A 22,740-nucleotide genomic window follows, 5' to 3' on the forward strand; every position below is an offset into this window, starting at 1 on the left:
TTACATCAGTTGATCTTGTTTATTATACACGGATATTGCGTGACCATCTATCTTTTTTGTAACACTGATATCACACTAGTACTGTAACATATTGTTTGTTACATGAATATATTTTGTCTATATAGCGAAGCTATGAAATATAATGTAGATTTTATTGATTTGTCTGATGGTGATAAATTTGTTTATTTATTTAAAAACATTAATTGTTATGATGTGGTTTCCAAAACCTGCTTTGATATTTTTAAGTAGAAGAAATACCTTTTTATATTCTTAAAATGAAATTATTTTAATAATCGTATGTATTTTAACTAGTTTTATATAGAAATTGTTTTACAGTCTCTCATAATTCTTAATAGAATGGTACTTGTATTTTATATTTGTGTACTGTCTGTTTTATATTGTGTATATACTCTGTATGTACTCACGGTATATTTATGTATTGCAAGTAGCGAGACTGTAATAAAATATTGAATCTGATTCTGAATATGTATCACACTTGTCAATAGTGTTGGTTTCACGAATATATCAGAATAGTCCATTTCTTAGTTTTATACATATTTTTTTTTCAAATTCTGACCGAAAACAGTTATGTAACTTATTCATATCATATAGCTTTAGATGATTTAAAAGAGAAATACCATATTTTACAATGCACAACAAATTATAATCAAGGGCCGAAAGTGCGAGGTCTTTATATATAGCCATTCAATGTATTTAATGTCAGAACAAACTCGGATTTATATACTTACTTATACCACTAGCTCCCACTAGCTAGGATAATATCGATTCATAACCGGCAAGCTTTTTTAAAGCTTAAACTTGTTAAAAACAAACATTTCGATCGATTTATTGTGGTTTACTTCCCTTTCATGAAATGCATTCATGCATTAATACCGCTATTTTAAAACTATTTATAAAGAATGGGGTATTGTCCTTGTACAGGTTACAAGTCTCTTGGATAATATAACATTATAGTCTTACCAGGTACGTTTTTAAATCAATTTTTTTTCATAACATAACCATATATATTGAACCATTAATTTATACATTATAACAAGGATCGGATTTTTTTAATGTAACAAAGCATAAGTCAACTTACTAAAACGCTCTCGTAATACGGTAATACGATCATGTAGATTTTCTTCTTTACTATTAGTTTCTAGTGATCCTTCAGTTGTTGAAAATTATACACAAAAATAAACTACTATTCTATTTTGAAAGTTGTTGGGAGCTTGGTCAGTTTTATACAATTTATCGCCTTTTTTAATACATTAAAACTACTTGTGTCGTGTACTTATCATATGTTTGAGTCATATGTAGACCTTTGAATCTAAAATAAATATTATGTAATACAGTTCGAAGGGACTAGTCCCATAAAGAAATCCAAAGGTATCCATAAGAGTAGCTTACCAAACACGTTTGTCTTTCATCTTAAAATTTTATCGGTACCTTGAAATATTTTTGTTTTTCACTCCAAAAATTATACCATATTTTTATACACAGTTCTTATATTTCAGTTGGGTAAGTGGTCACGAACTGTTTCGGATTTAGATTTTTGATGTTATCTTTAAATAGAAAAAAACTAACATTGGAAAAATTAATCGTCACTAAGGGAAGGTTTTGGATTTTAGCAGGTTGTATGTAACCTGTAAAAGAACGTCATTAATTTTGTTGTTGTTTGTTCAGAATTACAGTGTATAACCAGAGACATATAATATATGTCTCTGGTATAACTAACAATTTCATTTTTAATTTTGGTTATATGTATAGCCTGAGGTTTTTAAATGATATACATGTATTTATAATCTTCCTCGTCGACTCTACCATTAAAACAATTTATAGTTGACCGATCAATGTGAAAGAGTTGTGGTCAATTCCCCTCAAGTGGCATTTATTTGTTTAACACAATGTCAACACCATCTACTTTTTAAACTACAGAATTGTGAAAACTAAGGATTACATTTTAAAATATCAATTAAATTTTTCAGAATTGAAATGAAAATGCAATACAACGCAATATTTAGCTATTAAAGGTTGGTTTAATTCATATCTGGAAAATAATATCAGAACGTTTGTATTTTTTAAGGTATGGGCAGGTCATGGCGGCTTTGCTGTCGTCCTTTATTTCAAACCCCTCCCTTCGCTTTCCTTCTCTCCTGTTTACTGTAATGACACGGAAAATTGCCAGTTAACCCATTTCCTTTAAATTATTTCATATCCCTGCAAAGTAAAAAAAAATTATATATATAAAATAAACCTTAGAAAGGGCCCAAAGTGAAATCATCATAAAAAATGGGGAAATTAACAATGGCGAAAGGAATTCGTCTCAATTGTCGTAAATTCTTGTACATTGACAATTTCTCATATAATTCAATACTGCAAAGTGACAAAAGACCTTCCATTTTTACAATGTTTGGATTATTTCTATAATACTGTGGTAAATATCTGTTTCTCAAATCTACTACCTCTGCATTTTTACAAATAAATAATACATGATACTCATCACCAATATCCTCTTTGCATAAATTACATTTTCTTTCTGATTTTGATATATTGTACCATCTACCAGTTTTTATAGGCAATCGTAAGTTTGCAGTTCTGAATTTTGAAATCCAAATTCTAGCTGAATCTGGTAAATTAATAAGGTATCTTTCTATTTCAAAACTCTTTTTGAACAGTGAATAAAATTGTCCACGTGATGTGGTGTGTAAATCACTATACCATTTTTGAATGGACTGGTCACAAAAAAATTGTTTTACTAAAGCCTTTTCGCATACAGCAAACTGGTTTAAAAAAAATAAAGCTCATGCCTAGCTCATTAAATATAGATTCTATGTGGTTTATTAGGGAACTATGGGAACTATATCTTTATTCTCAATAAACCATATTACATAGGTATAGAGAGGACAAATGAATTATGTACAATATTTACAACAAGACAGAACAAACAAAATAGTTGCTAATACAATATATGAAGTCCATTTCAGCCAGGAGAACATACAACTGTGTTAATAATCTTTATGAATTTACATTCTGATTTTTTTTTTGAAGACATAATCTGATTGTATTTGACAATATTTGCATTTTTTAAATAATAATTTGACAGACAATGTTTCCTGTTTTCTTCAAAGTATTTACTTTCTAATATATAATGCATTTCATCACCAATATCATTTTTATTACATAGAAGACAAATTCTATTGTTTCTTACTATATTGTTCCATCTAACCTGTTCAATAGGGAGCTTGTGATTTGTGGTCCCAAATCTACACAAATCAATAGACATTTTGTTCCCAAGAATTTCAAAATAACCTTCTTTTCCAAAAAAATCTTTAAAAAGTTTGTAATTTATTGCTTTTGGCGAACTTTCAAGTAAAGAATGCCAGACTTGTACATACTGATCTTTAAGTCTAAGTTTGATGAATGAAACTAACCACTTACAATTTATAAAAGATTGCGTTTCCCATACATTTGGAATACCACATTCGTTCAGAATAGACTTTATTCTGTTTAACCATGAAAAATTCACATTGTCATTAATAGATATGTGATAACACAATTTACATAAAATATATGATAGTTATCCACTTGAAATTCACACCATGATTGCTTTTAAACATAACATTAACTTGTAAAAAGTACTGCTAAGTTTATTTTCATTTCATACTAATTTACTCCAAACAGAAATCATCCTAAATTTGACCCGAATTTCGAGTGGATACCTCCCAAGTCCATAAATGATGCAGTTGAATTTCGAACTTTCAGAATTCTCTTATAGAATTTCAAGTGGATTTGTTCAATAATTTTAAGGTTTTCAAGGCCCCACACTTCTGAACCGTACAATACAATTGGTTAAATCATAGAATCAAACATTTTAAATTGTAAATCTATAGGTATTGGTTCATTACGAAATAGTTTGTAAATGCAATATAACGCTTTTTGCTTGCTCAACAAGTTTTGTCCTTGTGTTAATAAACGTTCCATTATATTTGAAAATAACACCTAGGTATGAATATGTATCAACAATTTCAAGGTTACAATCTTGCAAAAAAAAAAGTAAAAATAAAATTCTGTCTCGTTTTTCTTTTACATAAAATTATAACTTTAGTTTTATTAACATTAACCTGTAGTTTCCATATATCACAATATGACTGAAAAATGTCTAGAGCTCTTTGCATACCTTTCATACTTTCAGACAGAATGACAGTGTCATCTGCATTTAAAGTAACAAATAATTTATAAAAAAATGTGCAACTCACTTTCGAGCTTCTCTTTAATAATATTTAGAGGTTCACCGTCTAATTGGCTGAAATAACTTTCTAGATCATTAAGGAATATAGAAAAAAGAAACGGTGATAAATTTTCCCCCTGCCTTACACCAGTAAATATATATATCTTTATTCTCGTAAACCAAAGTACAATGGTACAGAGACATATACAAATAAATTAACATAGTATAAATTTTAAATACAAATGTAAAAATAGAGACATACAGTGATTACCCAGGAGATTCTAGGCATTTAATAATAATTCTTATAAACTTGCACAAATTATTTAGTTCAGACGGGTTGCTACTATTCATGAGACCTTGAAATTTTAGAATATTTGGTCTGTTTATAAAAGGTTTCTTTAGTAGCAATTGTCTACTATCGTCTATTGCTGAGCATTCTAAAATGTAATGGAACTCGTCGCCAATATCACCGTTATTGCACAAAGTACAAATACGATTTTCTCTCTGAATGTTTTGCCATCTACCAATTTCGATAGGAATTTTTGTGTTCAAAGTTCTAAATCTACAAAAAGAAGCAATGTTTTTGTCATCTAAAATATCAAAGTAAGTTTCGAAATTTAAACTATTTTTGAATAACTTATAATTTAGAGCTTTTGGAGAATTCTGTACAGTAGCATACCATGTCTGTCTGAACTGGTCAGTTAGTCTTAATTTAACAGTATCATACAACCAGTTTTTACTTATAAAATATTTAGTGTTCCATATATTTGATAGTCCACAATTATCAAGCACAGATTTTACATTCTTGAACCAAGCTATATTTCCATTATAACTACCAGTAACAAGATTGTATAGAATAACAGGAAGTTTCTTATTTTCCCCAGTTACAAGCTTTTCCCAATAACTTATAGTACGTAATTTAATAAAAATATCCAATGGGAATCGGCCAAGTTCCCCATATATCATAAAATCAGGCGTGGACTTTTTAAGATTAAGCAGTAATTTACAAAATTTTAGATGAACACGTTCTATAACAGAGGTGTTACCCATTCCCCAGACTTCACACCCGTATAATAATATAGGCTTAACTACTTTATCAAATAGTTCTAGCTGGCTTTTAATATCTAAATTATGTAATCTCCCCTTTTTCAGAATATCGTACATAGCCCTTGTTGCTTTATCAGCTTGTGCCTTTTTTGCTTTTGTGAAACTTCCTGTTCTAGAAAATAATACACCAAGATATGTAAATTCTTCAACAATTTCTAACACAATATCAGCATATTTAAAACTAACATTTTGTAGTGGTCTACCTTTAGAAAAAATTACTATTTTGCTTTTTGGGATATTGACTTTTAATTTCCATGTATCACAATACTCCTTTAAAGCGTCTAATTGTTTTTGTAGATCTGCTTGTGTTTCTGACATAAGTACAGTGTCGTCTGCGTACAATACAACAAACAGTTTTAAATACATATTTAGCTCATTCTCTATCTGATCTGATAAAGATTTCAAACCGCTTATATTTTTGTTCTGAAAAAAGCTTTCTAAATCATTTAGATAAATAGAAAAAAGTATGGGAGATAAATTTTCTCCCTGTCTTACACCTACATTACATGGAAAGTAGTCTGAATATTCTCCATCACTGAAAATTCGTGATTTCACATTTTTATACATATTAAATATAGTGTTATACATCTTCCCATTCACTGTATGTAAAATGAGTTTTGACCAAAGACCAGATCTCCAAACTGTATCAAAAGCTTTAGCAAAATCAATAAAAGCACAAAAAAGTTTTTTCTTTTTTTGTCTCAGTAATTCAAATAAAATATGCAGAGTAAATATGCTGTCTATAGTGGAATAACCCTTTCTGAAACCGAACTGGTTTTCATTTAACAACAAATATTCTTCCAAAAAATTACTCAATCTTAAATTCAAAATTGACGTAAAAAGTTTACCCATACAGCTTAATATAGTTATAGGTCTGTAGTTTTGGGGATCTGACTGGTCACCTTTGTTTTTATAAAAAGGTATAACATTACCAACAAGCCAAAGTTCAGGCACTTTTCCAGTATCAAATACAATATTGAACAGTTTAACATAGATTGGCATGAACATCTGAGAGGTGCTCTTAATATATTCATTTATGATGAAGTCATCGCCACAAGCTTTGCCATTTTTAAGATTTTTGATGCATTTAAAAATTTCATTTTCCGTAATAGAACTGTTTAATAACGAATTAAGTTCGTTATTTTCATCTATAATAGTTTCTTCACCAGCGTCAGGATCTGACGAATTTAAATTTTTGAAAAATTCAAAAAGTATATCAACAGGAATATTATTCCTTTTTTTCTCTTTATACGAGTTCAATATCTTCCAAAATTCTTTAGAATTACTATTTTTTAAAACATTCATCTTTTTTCTCATGGCTTTTTTATGCTTATTAATAGAAATGTTCATTTGCCTCTTATATTCACGTTCTGTATTCTTCATCTCCTCTCTTTGTAAACATGTTTTATTGCATTTATATCTTCTTTTTGCTATTCGAAAGCACCGCCTTTTTTCCCAACATATTTTGTCAAACCAAGGTTTAATAACTTTTTTTCGACATTTCTTTTCATGTCGTTTATATGTAAAAGATCCAAACACCTTTTCGGCTGAATCCAGCATTAAACCATTTACAGATTCAACTATTTTATTAATATTTTCTTGAGCCAGTATACTGGTATTCAACATAGTTAAATCATTATTTAATTGATCGATTTTATTTCTATCGATATTTCTCAAAAATTCGGCTTCTTTTTCACAATCCCATTTTTTGAAGCCCTTTCTTTCATGGCATGTAAAATCGTTTATTAAAATGTCATCGCATTCGACGATGTTATCAATCGAGTTGAAGACTAGCTTACAGTTCAGAGGCGAATGAACATCGGAAAAAAGAGCAGAAAAATCAAGTACAGACATATTTACAATACATGATAACAAATTATATGTACAAATAAAATAGTCAACCACACTTGACTGGCGACATGTAAATAAGCCTTCTTTATCACCTTCAACCCTACCGTTTAAAATAAACAGATTGTTATTTCTACACATTTCTAAAAGTAGATTGCCATAGTGGTTTTTTGTCTTGTCGCAACTATTTCTAAAACGTGACATATGAAACTTGTGTAAATTGTTTGAAAAATCAATATTAAAATTATCTGATGTGTCATGATTGGTATTTGTTATTTCATAGAAGTCTAAATTGGCAGCAGTTCTGCTGTTAAAATCACCAGTAAGCAAAATAGACTCATGGTTTGCTGAAAATTTTAGAAATTCTTGTTCAAGTATATTTATTGAATCTGGTACCTTATAGGTAGAATTTTCGGGTGGTATGTACACTGTACCAATCATAACATCTTGTTCTGTTTTTAAATAATTGGCTGAAATTTTAACCCAAAATACTAAATTACTATCTGTTTCTATTGTTTGCACATAATTTTCTAATTCATTTTTATATCCAAATGCAATACCACCTGATTTGACTTTTGATTTAGTTTTTCTATTTTTCAATTTAAAAGTATAACCTGGTATATCAACATTATCAAAATCATCAGTTTTTGTTTCTGTCAAGCAGATAAAGTCATAACATTTAATGAGTTCTATAAATTCGGGATATTGCATTCTGGTCATTATCCCACAACAATTTAGCGACAATATTTTTAAGTCTAATGAACTGTTGACATTTTTACAGATATTTTTGTCATAACTTGTTTTTCTGTTATTTGCACATCCTTGTTTCTTCAACATATTAAAATCTCCATTGGAATCCTAGCTGTCTGGGTTAGGAGTCGAAGATATGCGTCGACGTCGTTTCCGGTTTTGATGGTGGTCCGGTGTGCGCATTTGAGATGCGAGACTGTCAGTAGGTTCTATGTCCGAAATTTGGTCGTTATACATTTCACCATCCACGTACAAAATGTCTCTAACTAGCTTAACTGTGTGTCCTTCTATGCGTTTCTGTTTCATGACTGGGTATAGGCTTTTGCGTGCTTGTTCAATTATTTCAGGGAACTGTTGATTAACCCCAAACGGTTTTCCTTTAAGCCTGTATGTATTTGAGAGCGATCGTGCCAAATCTTTGTAATATAAGAATCTGGCCACAATCGGTCTAGGGCGTCCGCGTCTGCCTGGTTTGGCACCATATCCAAATCTGTGAACATTGCCGAATTCTATTCTGTGTGTTATATGTAGGAACTGTTGTATAAATGTTCTAATAACTTCTTCAGTGTTTTCTCCTTCGGTTTCCGTCAAACCAGTAAAAACCAAGTTATTCTTCATTGATCTGCATTGAAGGTCAATAACGGTGCTTTGTAGAATTTCATTTTCTTGTTTTGCGTTTTTGACGACTGCTTTAATTTCATTTCTCAGCTCCAAAGTGTTATCTGCAAGGTCATTTGCTACTTTACTAATGGATGATTTAGCCGATTTTACATCTTTTACGTTGTTTTCGTGATTTACCAGTAAGACAAGGGGAAAATTTAGACTGGTCACCATTATACTGAACGCAAGATTTAATATCATGGTACATGTTAAAGATAAGCTTAAAAAATAAACCTGTAATCTCACAATTTTGTAATTAATTTTTTCCATAGCCCCGATCGTCAGACAGTGCCAAACGCCTTCCGAAAGTCGACGAAAGAACAATAAAGCTTCTTGCCAAACGAAAAATATGATAACTCGATTAGAGTATGCAATACAAAAATGTTGTCAACTGTTGAATATCCTTTCCTGAAACCAGCTTGTTTTCCGAAAATAAGACTCAACTCTTTACCAAAAATATCTAATCTAGAATTTATAACAGACGTAAATAATTTGATTGCCCTGAAATAATCAGGGTCAGACGGGTTACCATTGTTTTTAAAAACAGGTTTTATAATTCCACTTGTTCAGCTTTCTGGACTTAAAGATCAGTATGTACAAGTCTGGCATTCTTTACTAGAAAACTCGCCAAAAGCACTAAATTACAAACTTTTTAAAGATTTTTTTGGAAAAGAAGATTATTTTGAAATTCTTGGGAACAAACTGTCTATTGATTTGTGTAGATTTAGGACCACAAATCACAAGCTCCCTATTGAACAGGGTAGATGGAACAATATAGTCAGAAACAATAGAATTTGTCTTCTATATAATAAAAATGATATTGGTGAATTGCATTATATATTAGAATGTAAATACTTTAAAGAAAACAGGAAACATTATCTGTCACATTATTATTTACAAAATGCAAATATTGTCAAATACAAACAGATTATGTCTTCAAAAAACAAATCAGTATTGATTAAATTATGTAAATTCATAAAGATTATTAACACAGGTGTATGTGCTCCTGGCTAAAATGGACTTCAGATATTTTATTAGCAACTATTTTGTTTGCTCTGTCTTGTTGTAAATATTGTACATAATTGCATGTCTTCTCTATACCTATGTATATGGTTCATTGAGAATAAAGATATATATGAATAATACCAGTATCTAACACTAAATTTAAAAGCTCACAATATATTGAAATTAACAATAGAGTTGAATTTTTCAAATATTCATTTAAAATTTTATCTGTACCTGGAGCTTTGTTATTTTTCAGCACCTTTATTGCATCAGATATTTCTAATTCTGTTATTTTCCATTTAACAACTCATCATATACAGGATTTTCACAAATACTATCAATATTCAAACTAAAATCTCCCTCATCATCTTTACTTGCATTTAAATTTTTAAAATATTCAAAAAAAGTGTCAATCTCTACCTGTGGGTTATCTTTTCTTTTACTTGAAAATTGTGAAGTGTATTCCAAAATGATTTTGTGTTGTTTTTGATAATGATCGAAGCTCGTTTGCGCAATTTTCTTGGTATTTTTTATAATTCTTATTAAGGAGTTGTTGGTATTCTTTAGCCTTCATATTCATCAGTGTTTTGTTATCAGTAGTATTATTTTTTTTGTATTTCCTTCTTGCTCTGTGAAAGTTTTAAACTCATCACACATAATCTTGCATTCTTTTTTAAACCATGGTTTGTTTTGAGTTGATCTTTGACGCTGTTTGCCCGCTGGTCCAAATGCAGTTGAAGCCGTATCTAAGAGAGTACATTTCCGAGTTCACTAATTAGGTCATTGAGTGACCTCTAGTGGTGTAACAGATTCCTTTTGAAATATTTCGAGGGTGTGTTTGATTAAATTCAATCATCCGTGTCATCGCTGAGTACCTGTGTAAACTCGTGTGCCTTGTTTGTGTTCCGTCGTACGTAAGTGTTGTTTTTCTTATTTTGTTGATCAGTGTAATTTGTGTGTGTAATTGCATAAAGAAAAATACATCTGATTATGAGCATCAGATAGTGTAGGATCAAAGTCAAATATTTCAAATTCCATAACTAGATCAAACATATCAGGTGACAAAATAAGGTAATCAACAATACTTGCGTCTTTACAAGTGTTTTTTTCCAATAAATTTATCCTAATGCAATCTATCATTTGCAAAACATAATGAACATCGTATTCATATGTCCTGTTCTTGAGTTAAAATCACCAACAAGAGCAATATTATTTATATCATGAGAATACTTCGAATTTTCAGGAGGGATGTAAATACATTCAAATAGAAATTTATTGCTCATCAAAGTTTTAGTACAATTTAAAAAAAAATCCACCCACTAAACAAATTCTGAGTCTGACTTAAAAAATTTCAGGCAGTCAGAAAGTGATTTTTTAAATACAACGACTACTCCCTGATTTTTCACAAATTGTGTTCGATTTTTTGCAAAGTAGCTGTAACCATCTGGTCGAACTCATCAATTTTAGTTTCAACAAATATCAGAATATCATAATTTTTAATTAATACATCAAAATCTGGATTTACTTGATATATATGTATTTGATACCACATACATTTAAAAAGGTTATTTTCAAGGTACTATGAATGTCAGTTAAATGACCGTAATCAATGTCTGATGCGTTGTCCTAATAATCTCCATCATTATTGGGTAACGGTTGACCTGGAATTGTAGGCGGGGGTTCACGATGGGCGTCAGGGTTGTATACTTCATTATCTACCAGGAGTTTATCGTACACTAGCTTTGCGTGTCGTCTTTTTTGTTTGTTTGTAATTATTTTATTTTTGATGATGAAACATGTGAAATTACATACTACAGTATTCGATACACCTTTTAAAAATAAAGTAATGCTTGATAAATCAATTAAGTCAGTCATATGGATATAATAAGATATAGATATTAATATTACAAAAAGATTTTGTTAATTAATCAAATAAATTAAACAAAAGCTGCTTCTAACAAATGCCATTTCTGATTCATTTTTAACCGGATTTTTGTGACAAAAATGTCGGTTATTGATTTGGGGATGTACGGCGGGCGGTCGGTCGGTCGGTCGGGCGGGCGGGCGGTCGGGCGGGCGGCAATCAAATGTTGTCCGTGCATTAACTCATGAACCGTTCAACCAAAGCTTTTTTTAAATTTTAATATGTTGTTACTGCCAACTACTTGGAGGTCAAGTTCAATAATGGCGATTTTGACTTTTACCGTTCAGGAGTTATGGTTCTTGAAAGATTGAAAAATGGAGTTTCCAGTCGTGTCCGTGCATCTACGCCAGAACTGTTTTACCAAAGCTTCCCAAATTTTAATATGTTGTTACTGATGACAAAATGGAGGTCAAGTTCAATAATGACAATTTTGACTTTTACCGTTCAGGAGTTATGGTTCTTGAAAGATTGAAAATTTGCGTTTCCATGCACGTTGTTGCATTTACTCATGAATCATTCAACCTAAAAGCTTTTCAAATTTTAATATGTTGATACTGATGACAATATGGAGGTAAAAGGAGTTTGTTCGATAAGGTCCTCAAATGGCCCCCTTTTTTAGCGTAAATTTCAAATTCGGATTTATTGACCAATATCACGATAAATTATAGCTAATACATTGACTAGATAGGATATAAGCCATTTTGTTGAAAATTTTACGTTTCTGCGTTTCTTTATCACGTCACAAGTTGTACTCATATTGATTTTTCACGAAAAAATCAATGGAAATGGGTTAATTTCCAAAGATTATTTGACAGGAAACATAGAGCGCATACGTCGACAACAAAGATATTTTAAAATAATGTTTGTGAAGACATTTAACATGTTTTATTTGAATATAAAGCTTGTCGACGCCTGCGCTCTATATTTCCTGGTCCTTAATTTGGTTGAAATCCAGCTGAGTTTGTCAAATTTCACCAAAATCCCCTATTTTGACCTTTTTGGGATGTAAAAATCAACATGTTAGAATTAAACTTTGACCAAAACAGCTCTGTTTAACTTTCTCACATATATTTAAGGCAACTTAAAACAATTATTATCTTGTAACCATGAACTTTATAATTGGGGCCAAATATGGCACTTACCGAACTTACTCCTTTGATATTGACGATTTTCACTTTCACCATTCATCAGTAATGGTTCTTTTGATATTGCCAAGACACAAATAAATGTTAATAAATTCGGTTTGCTGTCGTTGTGACAGCCTCTTGTTACTTTTTGTACAGGGTTTGCGTGTCGTCTTTGCCTTTTGAATTCCTTCATTCTCGGAATGAGTTTTTTACGCCTCTCATTTATTTCACGCGGGTATTGCTGGTGTATAGAAAATGGTGGTCTGTTCTCTGATTTACTCGCAGCTGCTCTGTTAACCCGGTCACGTTCACTGAATCTGGTAAAACGGGCAATAATGCTTCGTTCCTTGCCGTCAGACCGCTCACCAAGTCGGTGTACATTTTGGAATTGTATATCTCCAACATTAGGAATTTCCATTTCTTCTGTATTTTCCTCATAATCATCTTGATTTCGTATACCACCAAAAATTAAATTGAACTTCATGGAATGAGATTGTAATTCTAGAAATTTTTCTTTCAACTCAAAATTTTCACTTTCCAATTTCAGTCTGTTTGATCTTTCATGATTCCTCACTGCTCTATCTTCGATGTGATGATGCCTCGGATGATTTTCTTGTTTACTTATTGTTTGTGAGTGTTTTTGCTGAACATTTCTGATATCATTTATTTCATTACTCATTTTGGATATGTGATTTTCAAATTTCTCAGCAAACATGTCAAGCAGATATAATTTAGACAGTTTGTCGTTCAGTACGTGTTCTAGACGCTGTAATCTGTGTTTGTGTCGTTGATATTGCAGTATACCATTTGTGGTGTGATGTTCAGGATAGCGACATAAGGCCTTCAGTTTGAACGGATGATGGAACAGAGGGTTGTAAAAATTGCATCGGAACAGGTGCTGATTGTTGATAATTAATAGATGATTGAACTGGTAGGGGTGCTCTGCAGAACTGGCCTGATTCAATTTTGTTGAAGTTGGTTAGTCTGATTTGGACGGCATGTAAATGTCTGATTATTGTTCACATTGTTGTTTATAGGGACTGCAGTATATGATCCATGTAAAGATTCATGGGCTTGCGTCAAAACTTGAGATAAGTTCTTCTTGGGACCTGTTTTATAAGGTGGAGTCAGACCTGATTTCGTATTATTACTATTTTTTCGCTTCTTTCCTTCCATCAAATATCTTATCATTCGTTCAATTGTTCATTTAAGTTCATCATCAATACCAATTTGGTTAAGTTAAATACTTTTAGACACCTTTACTTGCATTTTTTCGGGAGCTATCCCAAAGTCAACTTGTTCTTTCCGCCATATTTGATTAATCTAATTAATTTACTCTACCAATGGTACAAACAAGTGTAAGTGAGTGATATGTGCCCAAAGCTCACAGATCTCTTGATTTATTTTAATAGATAATTCGTTTCATTGTCACTTCAATGTTTATATTATAAGTAATTAATGACATCCCTTTGATCTTTCATTAAGGGATTAGTCTTTAAGTTAGTGATGTAAAGACTTGTCTGACTTGGAAAATTTAAATACATTGTGTTTTAGACATTTGGTGACACAACGGTGCAAAGTAATGAAAGAACTTTTATAAGTTTATTAATTGTGAGTATGAATGTAAATTGTGTAATGTTTGAAGCAGAAATTCTCTTCTTCTTTAGTAATAGTTCAATTAATAATATGAGTTACTAAAACGAATTCCACTCTTAATGCCAAACACTGTACTTTTGATAAACTAAAATTTAAATGATATTTTTTTTATATGAATTTCCAAGAGTTTATATGATTTCCTTGGAAACGACTATTCTTGCTAATTGCAGATACAGTAATCTGAGTTTTGGTACTAGGCGCATTAGCTTAAAATTAAGGTTATATCTAATTTTGAAAGGTTTTCTTTCTTTTTTTGCATAGCTTTGATACTGCTTTTTTATACTTTGTAAGTTCTTTTTATTCACATAACTTGAACGGCACTAATGATACGGCATCAGTAAACTTAATCCACTTACTTGTTTAACCCCGCAACATTATTTATGTATGTGTCTGTCCCAAGTCAGGAGCCTGTAATTCAGTGGTTGTCGTTTGGTTATGTGTTACCATATTTTTTGTTTTTCGTTCATTGTTTTATATAAATAAGTCCGTTATTTTTCTCGTTTGAATTGTTTTACATTGTCTTTTGAGGTAATTTATATACTGAACGACTTTAGAAACGCAACACTTGTTAATTTTTTTTACCAAATCTTTTTTAATTCTCTTACAACTACTTTTCATGCTTATCATGCTTCTTTCTCCTTACAAAAAATCAAAATTTGACTTACCTGTGGTTATTGAACATACCGAATTTTTGAAGTCGCACAAATTTCTTAAAGCGAAATTTTGGTGCCATGAAAGATTGTTTCAGTTTTTTTGCTTTGGGAAACAGTTCTTTCAATCCTTTGCCTTACTTACTTTTTTTTAAAATGTTGCATTTCCATTTTGCCAAGTCTGAGAAATAAAAAAAAACCCAGAGAACTGAATTAGCCCTTAAGAATACTGCAAACATGAAAACATAAATGTGCTGAAACCATACCGTATGACTTCAGAAACTCGTTCTACTGTCCTTCCGACAACGATACAAGTAGACAAGATTTGTTGCTGGCCATCAATGAACAGATCAACGTGTAGTGACAATGAAAGATCAACAGAATTTGATTATCAACGTCATTTGCCAATCATGTTTACGGCCGCAACGTCAACTGCTAACAAAATTGCCGAGTGCCATTGAGTACAGATTCATGCCATAAATGTTTCCCATAAACTGAATTGCCAAAGAATTGACTTAAGGAAAACGTGTAAAGCCCTCAAGTTCCAACCGCATAATTGCCAAAACCAATTAATGGGTTGAACAAATGCAAAATCAGAAGATGTAAAACAGAACCCCAAAAATGTCAGACAAAATTAGTTGACCTTTCTGACAATAATTTTGGCGTTAGTAACAGGCAGTCATCGCTTTTGACGTTGACACATTCATTCAAAAATAACACAAAAATAATGTAGTGTTGCGTTTCTAAAGTCGTACAGTATATATTCAATTCAATTCAATGTTTTTTAAAGTCTCATCTCTCAACAAGTACAATCAATCTTTATACATTGTAAAATAACACTTTAGAGTTGTTCTATACACAATTATAAGAGACTATTAAAATGCATAGATATAATATGAAATAAAATACTGTTTACAATTATATACAAATTATCTACGACCTTTTTAAAATCAAATGACAGGTTTTTGGCACACATACGTATCATATTTACATCTGAGAATAAAAACACTTACTTTTGGTTATCATCTCAAGTATTAAATTTTTTCATTGACAGTTTCAGCAACATAATATAAATGGTTTCTAAAATCGTGATGAAGAGGACATTTTAATAAAACATGAGCTTCATCTTCAATGAAAACGTCACATATATGGCACACTGTTTTCTTGAATTATATTTTCATATCTCCTTGTTTTAATCCTTAGAGGAGCAACACCACATCTAAATTTGGCGAAAGCACTTCTGTAACTGAAGAGTAAAGCTATTTTACAGTATTTCTCTGGTTCAAATATCTGTCAATGTTGTGAAAATTTAGTAAGAGTCCAAGTAAATATGATAAGAAACGTTCAGTATGTTTTCACAAACGTATCTAAGGTAAGACAGAATTGGTACTACACAAGATGAGGTAATTTATATATTCAAACTGTTGATTTTTTGGTTTTTTTTAAGCCGTTCTAAATATAACTAGTCGTCGTCCTTCGTCCTCACACAAAAATCTCTGAAAATTCTATGGCAAATTAATTTCAAAACTTGACCAAAATCAGCATTAGGGTATTTACTTATAAATTGTGTAGATACGAAACCGCTTGTCATCCAACATGGCCGACGTGTCGCAAAAAACAATACAAAGCAACCTCTCCTCTTTTCAAGCCCTGTAAATTTCTATTAATTGATGAATAACTGAGTATCGATTGTTTCTCTGGAATCTTTAGAGTTATGTTCAATGAACCTTTATACTGACTTGTGATCGGCATTGATTTATTATTGGAAAGTGAAACATTCATGATCACCATGTTTGATTTGCAATATACATTTGTAATAGCTATACTAGAGTCTTTGAGCATGGATACTGGCACTGTTGCAGTAATTCATTGAAGACTCTATTTTGTGGAACTACAATATTTTCGGGACAAACGAGAAGGTATGATAAAAAAAACATTTGTTGGTCTCTGATATTGCAGAAGTAATAAAATTACTCAAGTCTTTTAAGAAAATTTATGTTATTATAATTTTATTGATAATTGAACAGGTAAAAAGTGTCTGGTAAAAACCGTCCGACTTGGATCATTAAATTGTAGGAGGTTTATCACCCAAATAGCTTACAATCCGAACACATTAGCGCAGAATAGTCATTTGTGATATACATATGTTGAATTTAACATATTTGGCTTTAAATTGTGTTTTACACGTTAATAATTTGGATAAAAAAGATACGAACCAACGCCTTATACAAAAACAAACATTTTACACACGTTATCATTTTTGTGATATACATCCTGTAGCAAATTGTGTTTTTTTGGTAAAGTATTGGCATAGCATATAATAATATTTGATGACGAAATCTCAAAATAAAAAAATTTTGTAGCTTCTCCGTCTGTCGTCTTAATTAATTGTGCCGTCCGTTCGATTACTTTCCATATAAACATCTCTGGTGATACCAATGACTTGAATGTTTTGTCCTTCCCGGTGGGCTGACCTCACAGAATCAATCGAAAAGAATTTTTTCGTGACCCGAATATTAGGAAATTGTTTTGTCTCATTATTTTCCGGTAACACTGATAAATCTTTTTTTTTATTATTATTTCAGTAATGACAAAAAAATCTAGTCAGCTGATGATGTAAAAGTGTCCTGGCGAAGGTAATGCTAAATATAGAGCATCGAAATTTGCAGGGTGATAATATCTTAATCAAGATTTACTATTAGGTGAGTATGCACTGTACATGCTATAGAAGTAACAAAAATAATATATAATTGTCATTTTTCAAATGCACTCAAAAAATAACAACAGACGAAACAAATAAAAATGTAGAACAAAAATGTATATATATATATATATACAACTCGTCTAACCATCAACCCAACAATGTTAGATCTGTAAATTTGCTTTCATATATATATATATATATATATATATAGCAAATAATAATAAAGCAAATAATATTAATAAGACTCCAATATTTGAACTCTAGTAAATTTAAGCAACGTGCCAATTTTGTCCCTAATTTGATACTGAAGTTGTTTGAAGCTGTTTGAAGAAATTTCATATTTAATAGAAACATTTGGGGTTTTTTATTCTTCAAAATTCCATATAGACAACACATACTTTTGGGACTAGTCTTTTTGCAAAGTAAAACAAAAACCATTCTCCATTTTATAGACATTTTCTATCATCAGTTATTGTTTTTAATGCAGTATGTTTAAAAAGAAGAAATCATTGTGACAGATAACATGTCTAAATAAATCGTATATCTTTATTTACCAAAGTCATAACAACTATTGGCATACAACATATAAACTACACAAAGTATACAGATTCAGATTCAGATTCAATATTTTATTATAGTCTCACCACATACAAACATAAAATGAGATTCACATACATAGATTTAAAACATTAAAACATTTGCATTGCATGTACCAATCTTTTAAGATATACTATATACCTATAAACATATTTTTACACATTTAGAATTAAAAATTCTGACACAATATACATTTTTACTAAAACAGGTTAAAATGTTCATTAAAATGTAAAGCTTCATGTATCATGATTTGTCTTAGATCCACATATAATGGGCATTTTAAAATTACATGCATTTCATCTTCAACAATAGAGCTACAGTTAAAACATGTCCTCTCATGGACTTCTTTCTTTTCATATCTTCCAGTTTCTAGTTTTAGTGGAGCTACCCCACATCTAAATTTAGCAAATGAACTTCTGTTCTTTAAAGATATAATATTTTGCAAATAATTTTCAGTACAATAGTTATTTTTAAACAATTTGTAAGTTCTTAATTTACTTCCCTCTGCATATGCAGCAACTCTTGTACACCAGTTTGATTTAAAATTATCAAATACATCCTCCTCAATTTGTTTAATACAATTTTTGTTTAATACATTTGATTCAAAATTACAATATTGCTCATAATTATACAATTTTAACATTTCTATAACTCTAAAACTCCAGTTTTTAATTCTGGTATTACACTTTCGTATAGACCACTTAAAAATTTTAAAATTTATCCTGTGTGGGTCCATTATGGAACACCTAGCCCAATGTCTCAAGACACTTGACCATTGTTTAACGCATGGAGGTTTCCAGCCCATATCACCAGCTATGGCATCATTTGGTGTGTATTTGCCAACACCCATGAAAAATCTCATGGCCCTGTTTTGGACTGCATTTATGCAGGAAAAGTCTCTTGTTCCCCAAATACCTGCGCCATAACTAATAACTGACCATACCATTGTATCATACAGTTTAGAAAAAAATTTGTGCTGGAAACCACCATGCATTTTACTCTTTACAATTAATAATCCTAATGCTCTACTTGCTGACTTCGCTACTGCCTTAGCCATTAACTGATAATCTAAATATTCAGTAAGTAATAAGCCTAAATATTGATAACATTTTACACATTCTATACTATTACCACCAATAGAAAAAATACATTTAGTTTGTAGAACAGCTGGATTTCTAAAATGCATGATCTTAGATTTATTTATATTAACTGTCAGCTCATTATTGAGACACCATGTATTAAGCACATTCAACATTTTTTGTAGATCTTCTTCATTCTCTGCCATTAAAATAACATCATCAGCATATAACAATATAGCTAATTTTTCATCATCTATGTTAATACCAATATTCAAAGCATTAATGTCATCAACCAAATTATTTATATATATATTAAACATTATAGATGATAAAACACAACCTTGTTTCAATCCAGAATCAACATTAAACCAGTCAGTCATATTACCATTAATACGTACACTACATTCTACATTAGAGTATAAAGCTTTTAAAGAATACATAAACTTTGAACTTATACCTAGATTTTCTAGTTTGTTGAACAAAAAAACTCTATTAATTGAGTCATATGCTTTCTTAAAGTCTATAAAAGCTACATATGTTGATAATTTACACTTTTTCCTGGTTTCTATTATTGATGTTATAGTGCTTATATGATCAATTGTACTTTTGCCTTTCATAAAACCGTTTTGCTCGTCGTTAATTATCTCCCTTTCATCTAACCATTTGACTAATCTTTCATTTAAAATACTACAATACATCTTGTATGTGAATGGAGCTAGAGTTATGCCCCTATAAGATAAGGGGTCTCTAGGATCTGATGTAGAACATTTTGGTATTGGGGTTATAATTCCCTTATTCCATATATTTGGTACATTACCAGAACTGAAACATAAGTTAAATAATTTATGTAAAATAGAAATAATAGAGATATTTTTACAAAACTCAGCTTGAATAAGGTCAATTCCTGCACTTTTACAATTTTTTGCATTCATTACAACTTTATGAACCTCATCAATAGTAATTTCCTTATCTAAATCAATACAAATAATATTTTCTTTAAGAATACAATTATCAACCTTATTATAATCTGCATTTACATTTGGGTTTAATAAACTGTGAAAACTGTTTTTCCATTTACTTAAAACAGTTTCTAAATTGTTAGATATAGTTCCATAGTTACATAGATAGCAGAAGGTAATGTGATAAACATATTACATCATGTTAGATCGTAATTTTTTGTGCACAAAATATGAATTTACCCAAATTACATAATTCTTTAAGATTATTAGAACTCATTAACTGTATATATTTATACATAGAAGGTTTTCTCCAATAATATGGTTTTATAAAATAAGATCTAATACCTTGATAAGTAGGACATTTCAAAATAAAATGCATCTCAACTTCAGTGTCGTTTTTACAAAAACTACATAGTCTATTACTTCTTGGAATTGCAGAATAGCGACCACATTCTATAGCTAAATCATGACTTCTTAATAAGCTGTAATAAATATATTAAGTGAGAAAAGTATAATAACTTCAAACCCTACATGAAGCAATTTTCGGCACTTTTAGAACACTCAGAAAATGCTAGACGGAGTCTTTTGTAAAAGCATGCCGTCTCCTGATTTGAAGTATATTAAGTATATATGGTTAAGAACGGTGTACTTCTATAGTAGATATCCACGGAGACGAGTGTTGTATATCTACTTTGTTTTCTGAAAACAATATAAGTATTTAAAAGAAAAAAGACTGAATGATTACATCATATGTTGGCATCAATAAGTATAGTTTCATGAAAAACGCATAATAATTCCAGTTAATTATATATTTTTCAGGAATAGTCTCGAAGAAAATGAATTTGAAATATAGGAATTTCTTACTCCTTTTTGGGTTGGCTATTATGATAATTACAATATATCGAGTATATAGTTCAAAACATAGCAGTGAAAATGTACAGTTTGTTGATGGTCAAGGAAATATAGTGCTCAATAAAAATCAAATGCAGGCGAGGTCAGGAAATTCACAGGGACCATTAAAAACTGACACAAAGCAGACTGGTAATAAGCAAAACAGTGTTCCAGCAAAGGCTGCTGATACATTACCCCCTCAACAAAATCAACCTCTTGACTATCACGAATCTATTCCTGTTATTCTCAGAGATTGTGGACAGCTATGTAACACTTCACGACATGGATTACCAGGACCATATTTTGATCATATAAAAGCTCCAATTGATTGTACAGCGTTATTTAAAAACGATTATATCGATAGAGGACACGGCCTAAAAGTAGCACCCAGAAACATTCCGAAGGAGTTATTGAATGATTATACAATGAATGGTCGAGTAAGGGTTTCTAATTATTATTTTAATCAACAGTATTTAGGGAAAAAGGCAGAGACATCATTGTGGTCTAAAGAAATGATAGACCTATGGGTAGCAAGAGCAAAGAATGCAACATTGCAGGGAACTTATTATGCTGGTGAAACAAATGCTTTACGAGATGGATTACGACACGCATCATTAATCAAAGATGGCCGAGTTCTAGTCATTGGATCGGAAAACCCTTGGGTCGAGGCGTGTGCATTAGAAGCAGGTGCACGAGAAGTAGTAACTTTAGAATATGGACGTATAACATCAACACATCCCCAAGTTAAAACTTTGGTGCCTTATGAGTTTCGTATGATGTATTTAAATGGCACTCTTGGAACATTTGATGCTATAGTTACCTTTAGTTCAGTAGAACATTCTGGACTTGGTAGGTATGGAGATGGATTAAATCCTTGGGGCGATATCATTGCAATAGCAAGAGCCTGGTGTGTGACAAAACCTAAAGGTTCACTAACGATAGGTGTAATGTATAACTTCAATAACGACATGTTACAATTCAACGCTCACCGATATTACGGGAAGATCAGGTATCCTTACCTAACAACTAACTGGAAACAAGTTTACAAAGGTAGAGGTATACAAAAAGTTCACGTGTTTGAGAAAGATGACATATAAAATTAACCTATGCATTAATAAATATAATTGATACTATTTTTACAAATTTGTATTTTCATAATTGTTTATTAAAGTAGTTACATGTTTTACGCATGCACAACACTTCGATTTAAGTGTTCTTGTAGATGGATTTCACATGTTGCAAACTAGAAATAATTTTAGGGGTTCAAAATAAACGCAAAAACGTTGAAAATGTACGTGACACGTATTCAACCCAGTTTATATCATGTGTAAATGTCCGGTCTACGACTATGAATCCCGGACTGTGACTTACCTTTTCGCATCATCCAGGTTCAATCCGCTTTTTCGTTGAGATTAGTTTTTTTTGTAGTATTTTGTGGAATGCCTATTCATCATTTTGTCTCGCCTGTAACAAAAATGTCAAGAAAGCTAAACAAAGCGATCCTAAATTGTATTGCTTATTTTCCTAAGGAAGTGATTCCTTTTGATACTTT

General features: G+C 31.0%; 1 protein-coding gene across 4 annotated transcripts; it reads left to right on the forward strand.

Annotated features, from left to right (window-relative positions):
* The first annotated feature begins 780 nt into the window (after positions 1-780).
* LOC134706757 (uncharacterized) lies at positions 781-22,387 on the forward strand. 4 transcript variants are annotated; one of them, XM_063565988.1, is made up of 3 exons: positions 781-984; positions 17,544-17,660; positions 21,117-22,387. In XM_063565988.1, exon 3 carries the CDS (start codon positions 21,134-21,136, stop codon positions 22,283-22,285), a length of 1,152 nt encoding a protein of 383 aa, XP_063422058.1. In that variant the 5' UTR covers positions 781-984; positions 17,544-17,660; positions 21,117-21,133; the 3' UTR covers positions 22,286-22,387. The 4 variants fall into 4 exon arrangements, with proteins under 4 accessions (XP_063422058.1, XP_063422060.1, XP_063422059.1 ...); XM_063565990.1 differs by lacking the exon at positions 781-984 and adding an exon at positions 10,406-10,515; XM_063565989.1 differs by lacking the exon at positions 781-984 and adding an exon at positions 14,153-14,263.
* Positions 22,388-22,740: the final 353 nt, after the last annotated feature.

Source organism: Mytilus trossulus, chromosome 2, assembly GCF_036588685.1.
Source record: "Mytilus trossulus isolate FHL-02 chromosome 2, PNRI_Mtr1.1.1.hap1, whole genome shotgun sequence".
Classification (NCBI taxonomy): Eukaryota; Metazoa; Mollusca; class Bivalvia; order Mytilida; family Mytilidae; genus Mytilus; species Mytilus trossulus.

Coding starts and splice junctions, on each gene's coding strand:
- LOC134706757 (XM_063565988.1), top strand. CDS start 21,134: ATGAATTTGAAATATAGGAATTTCTTACTCCTTTTTGGGTTGGCTATT.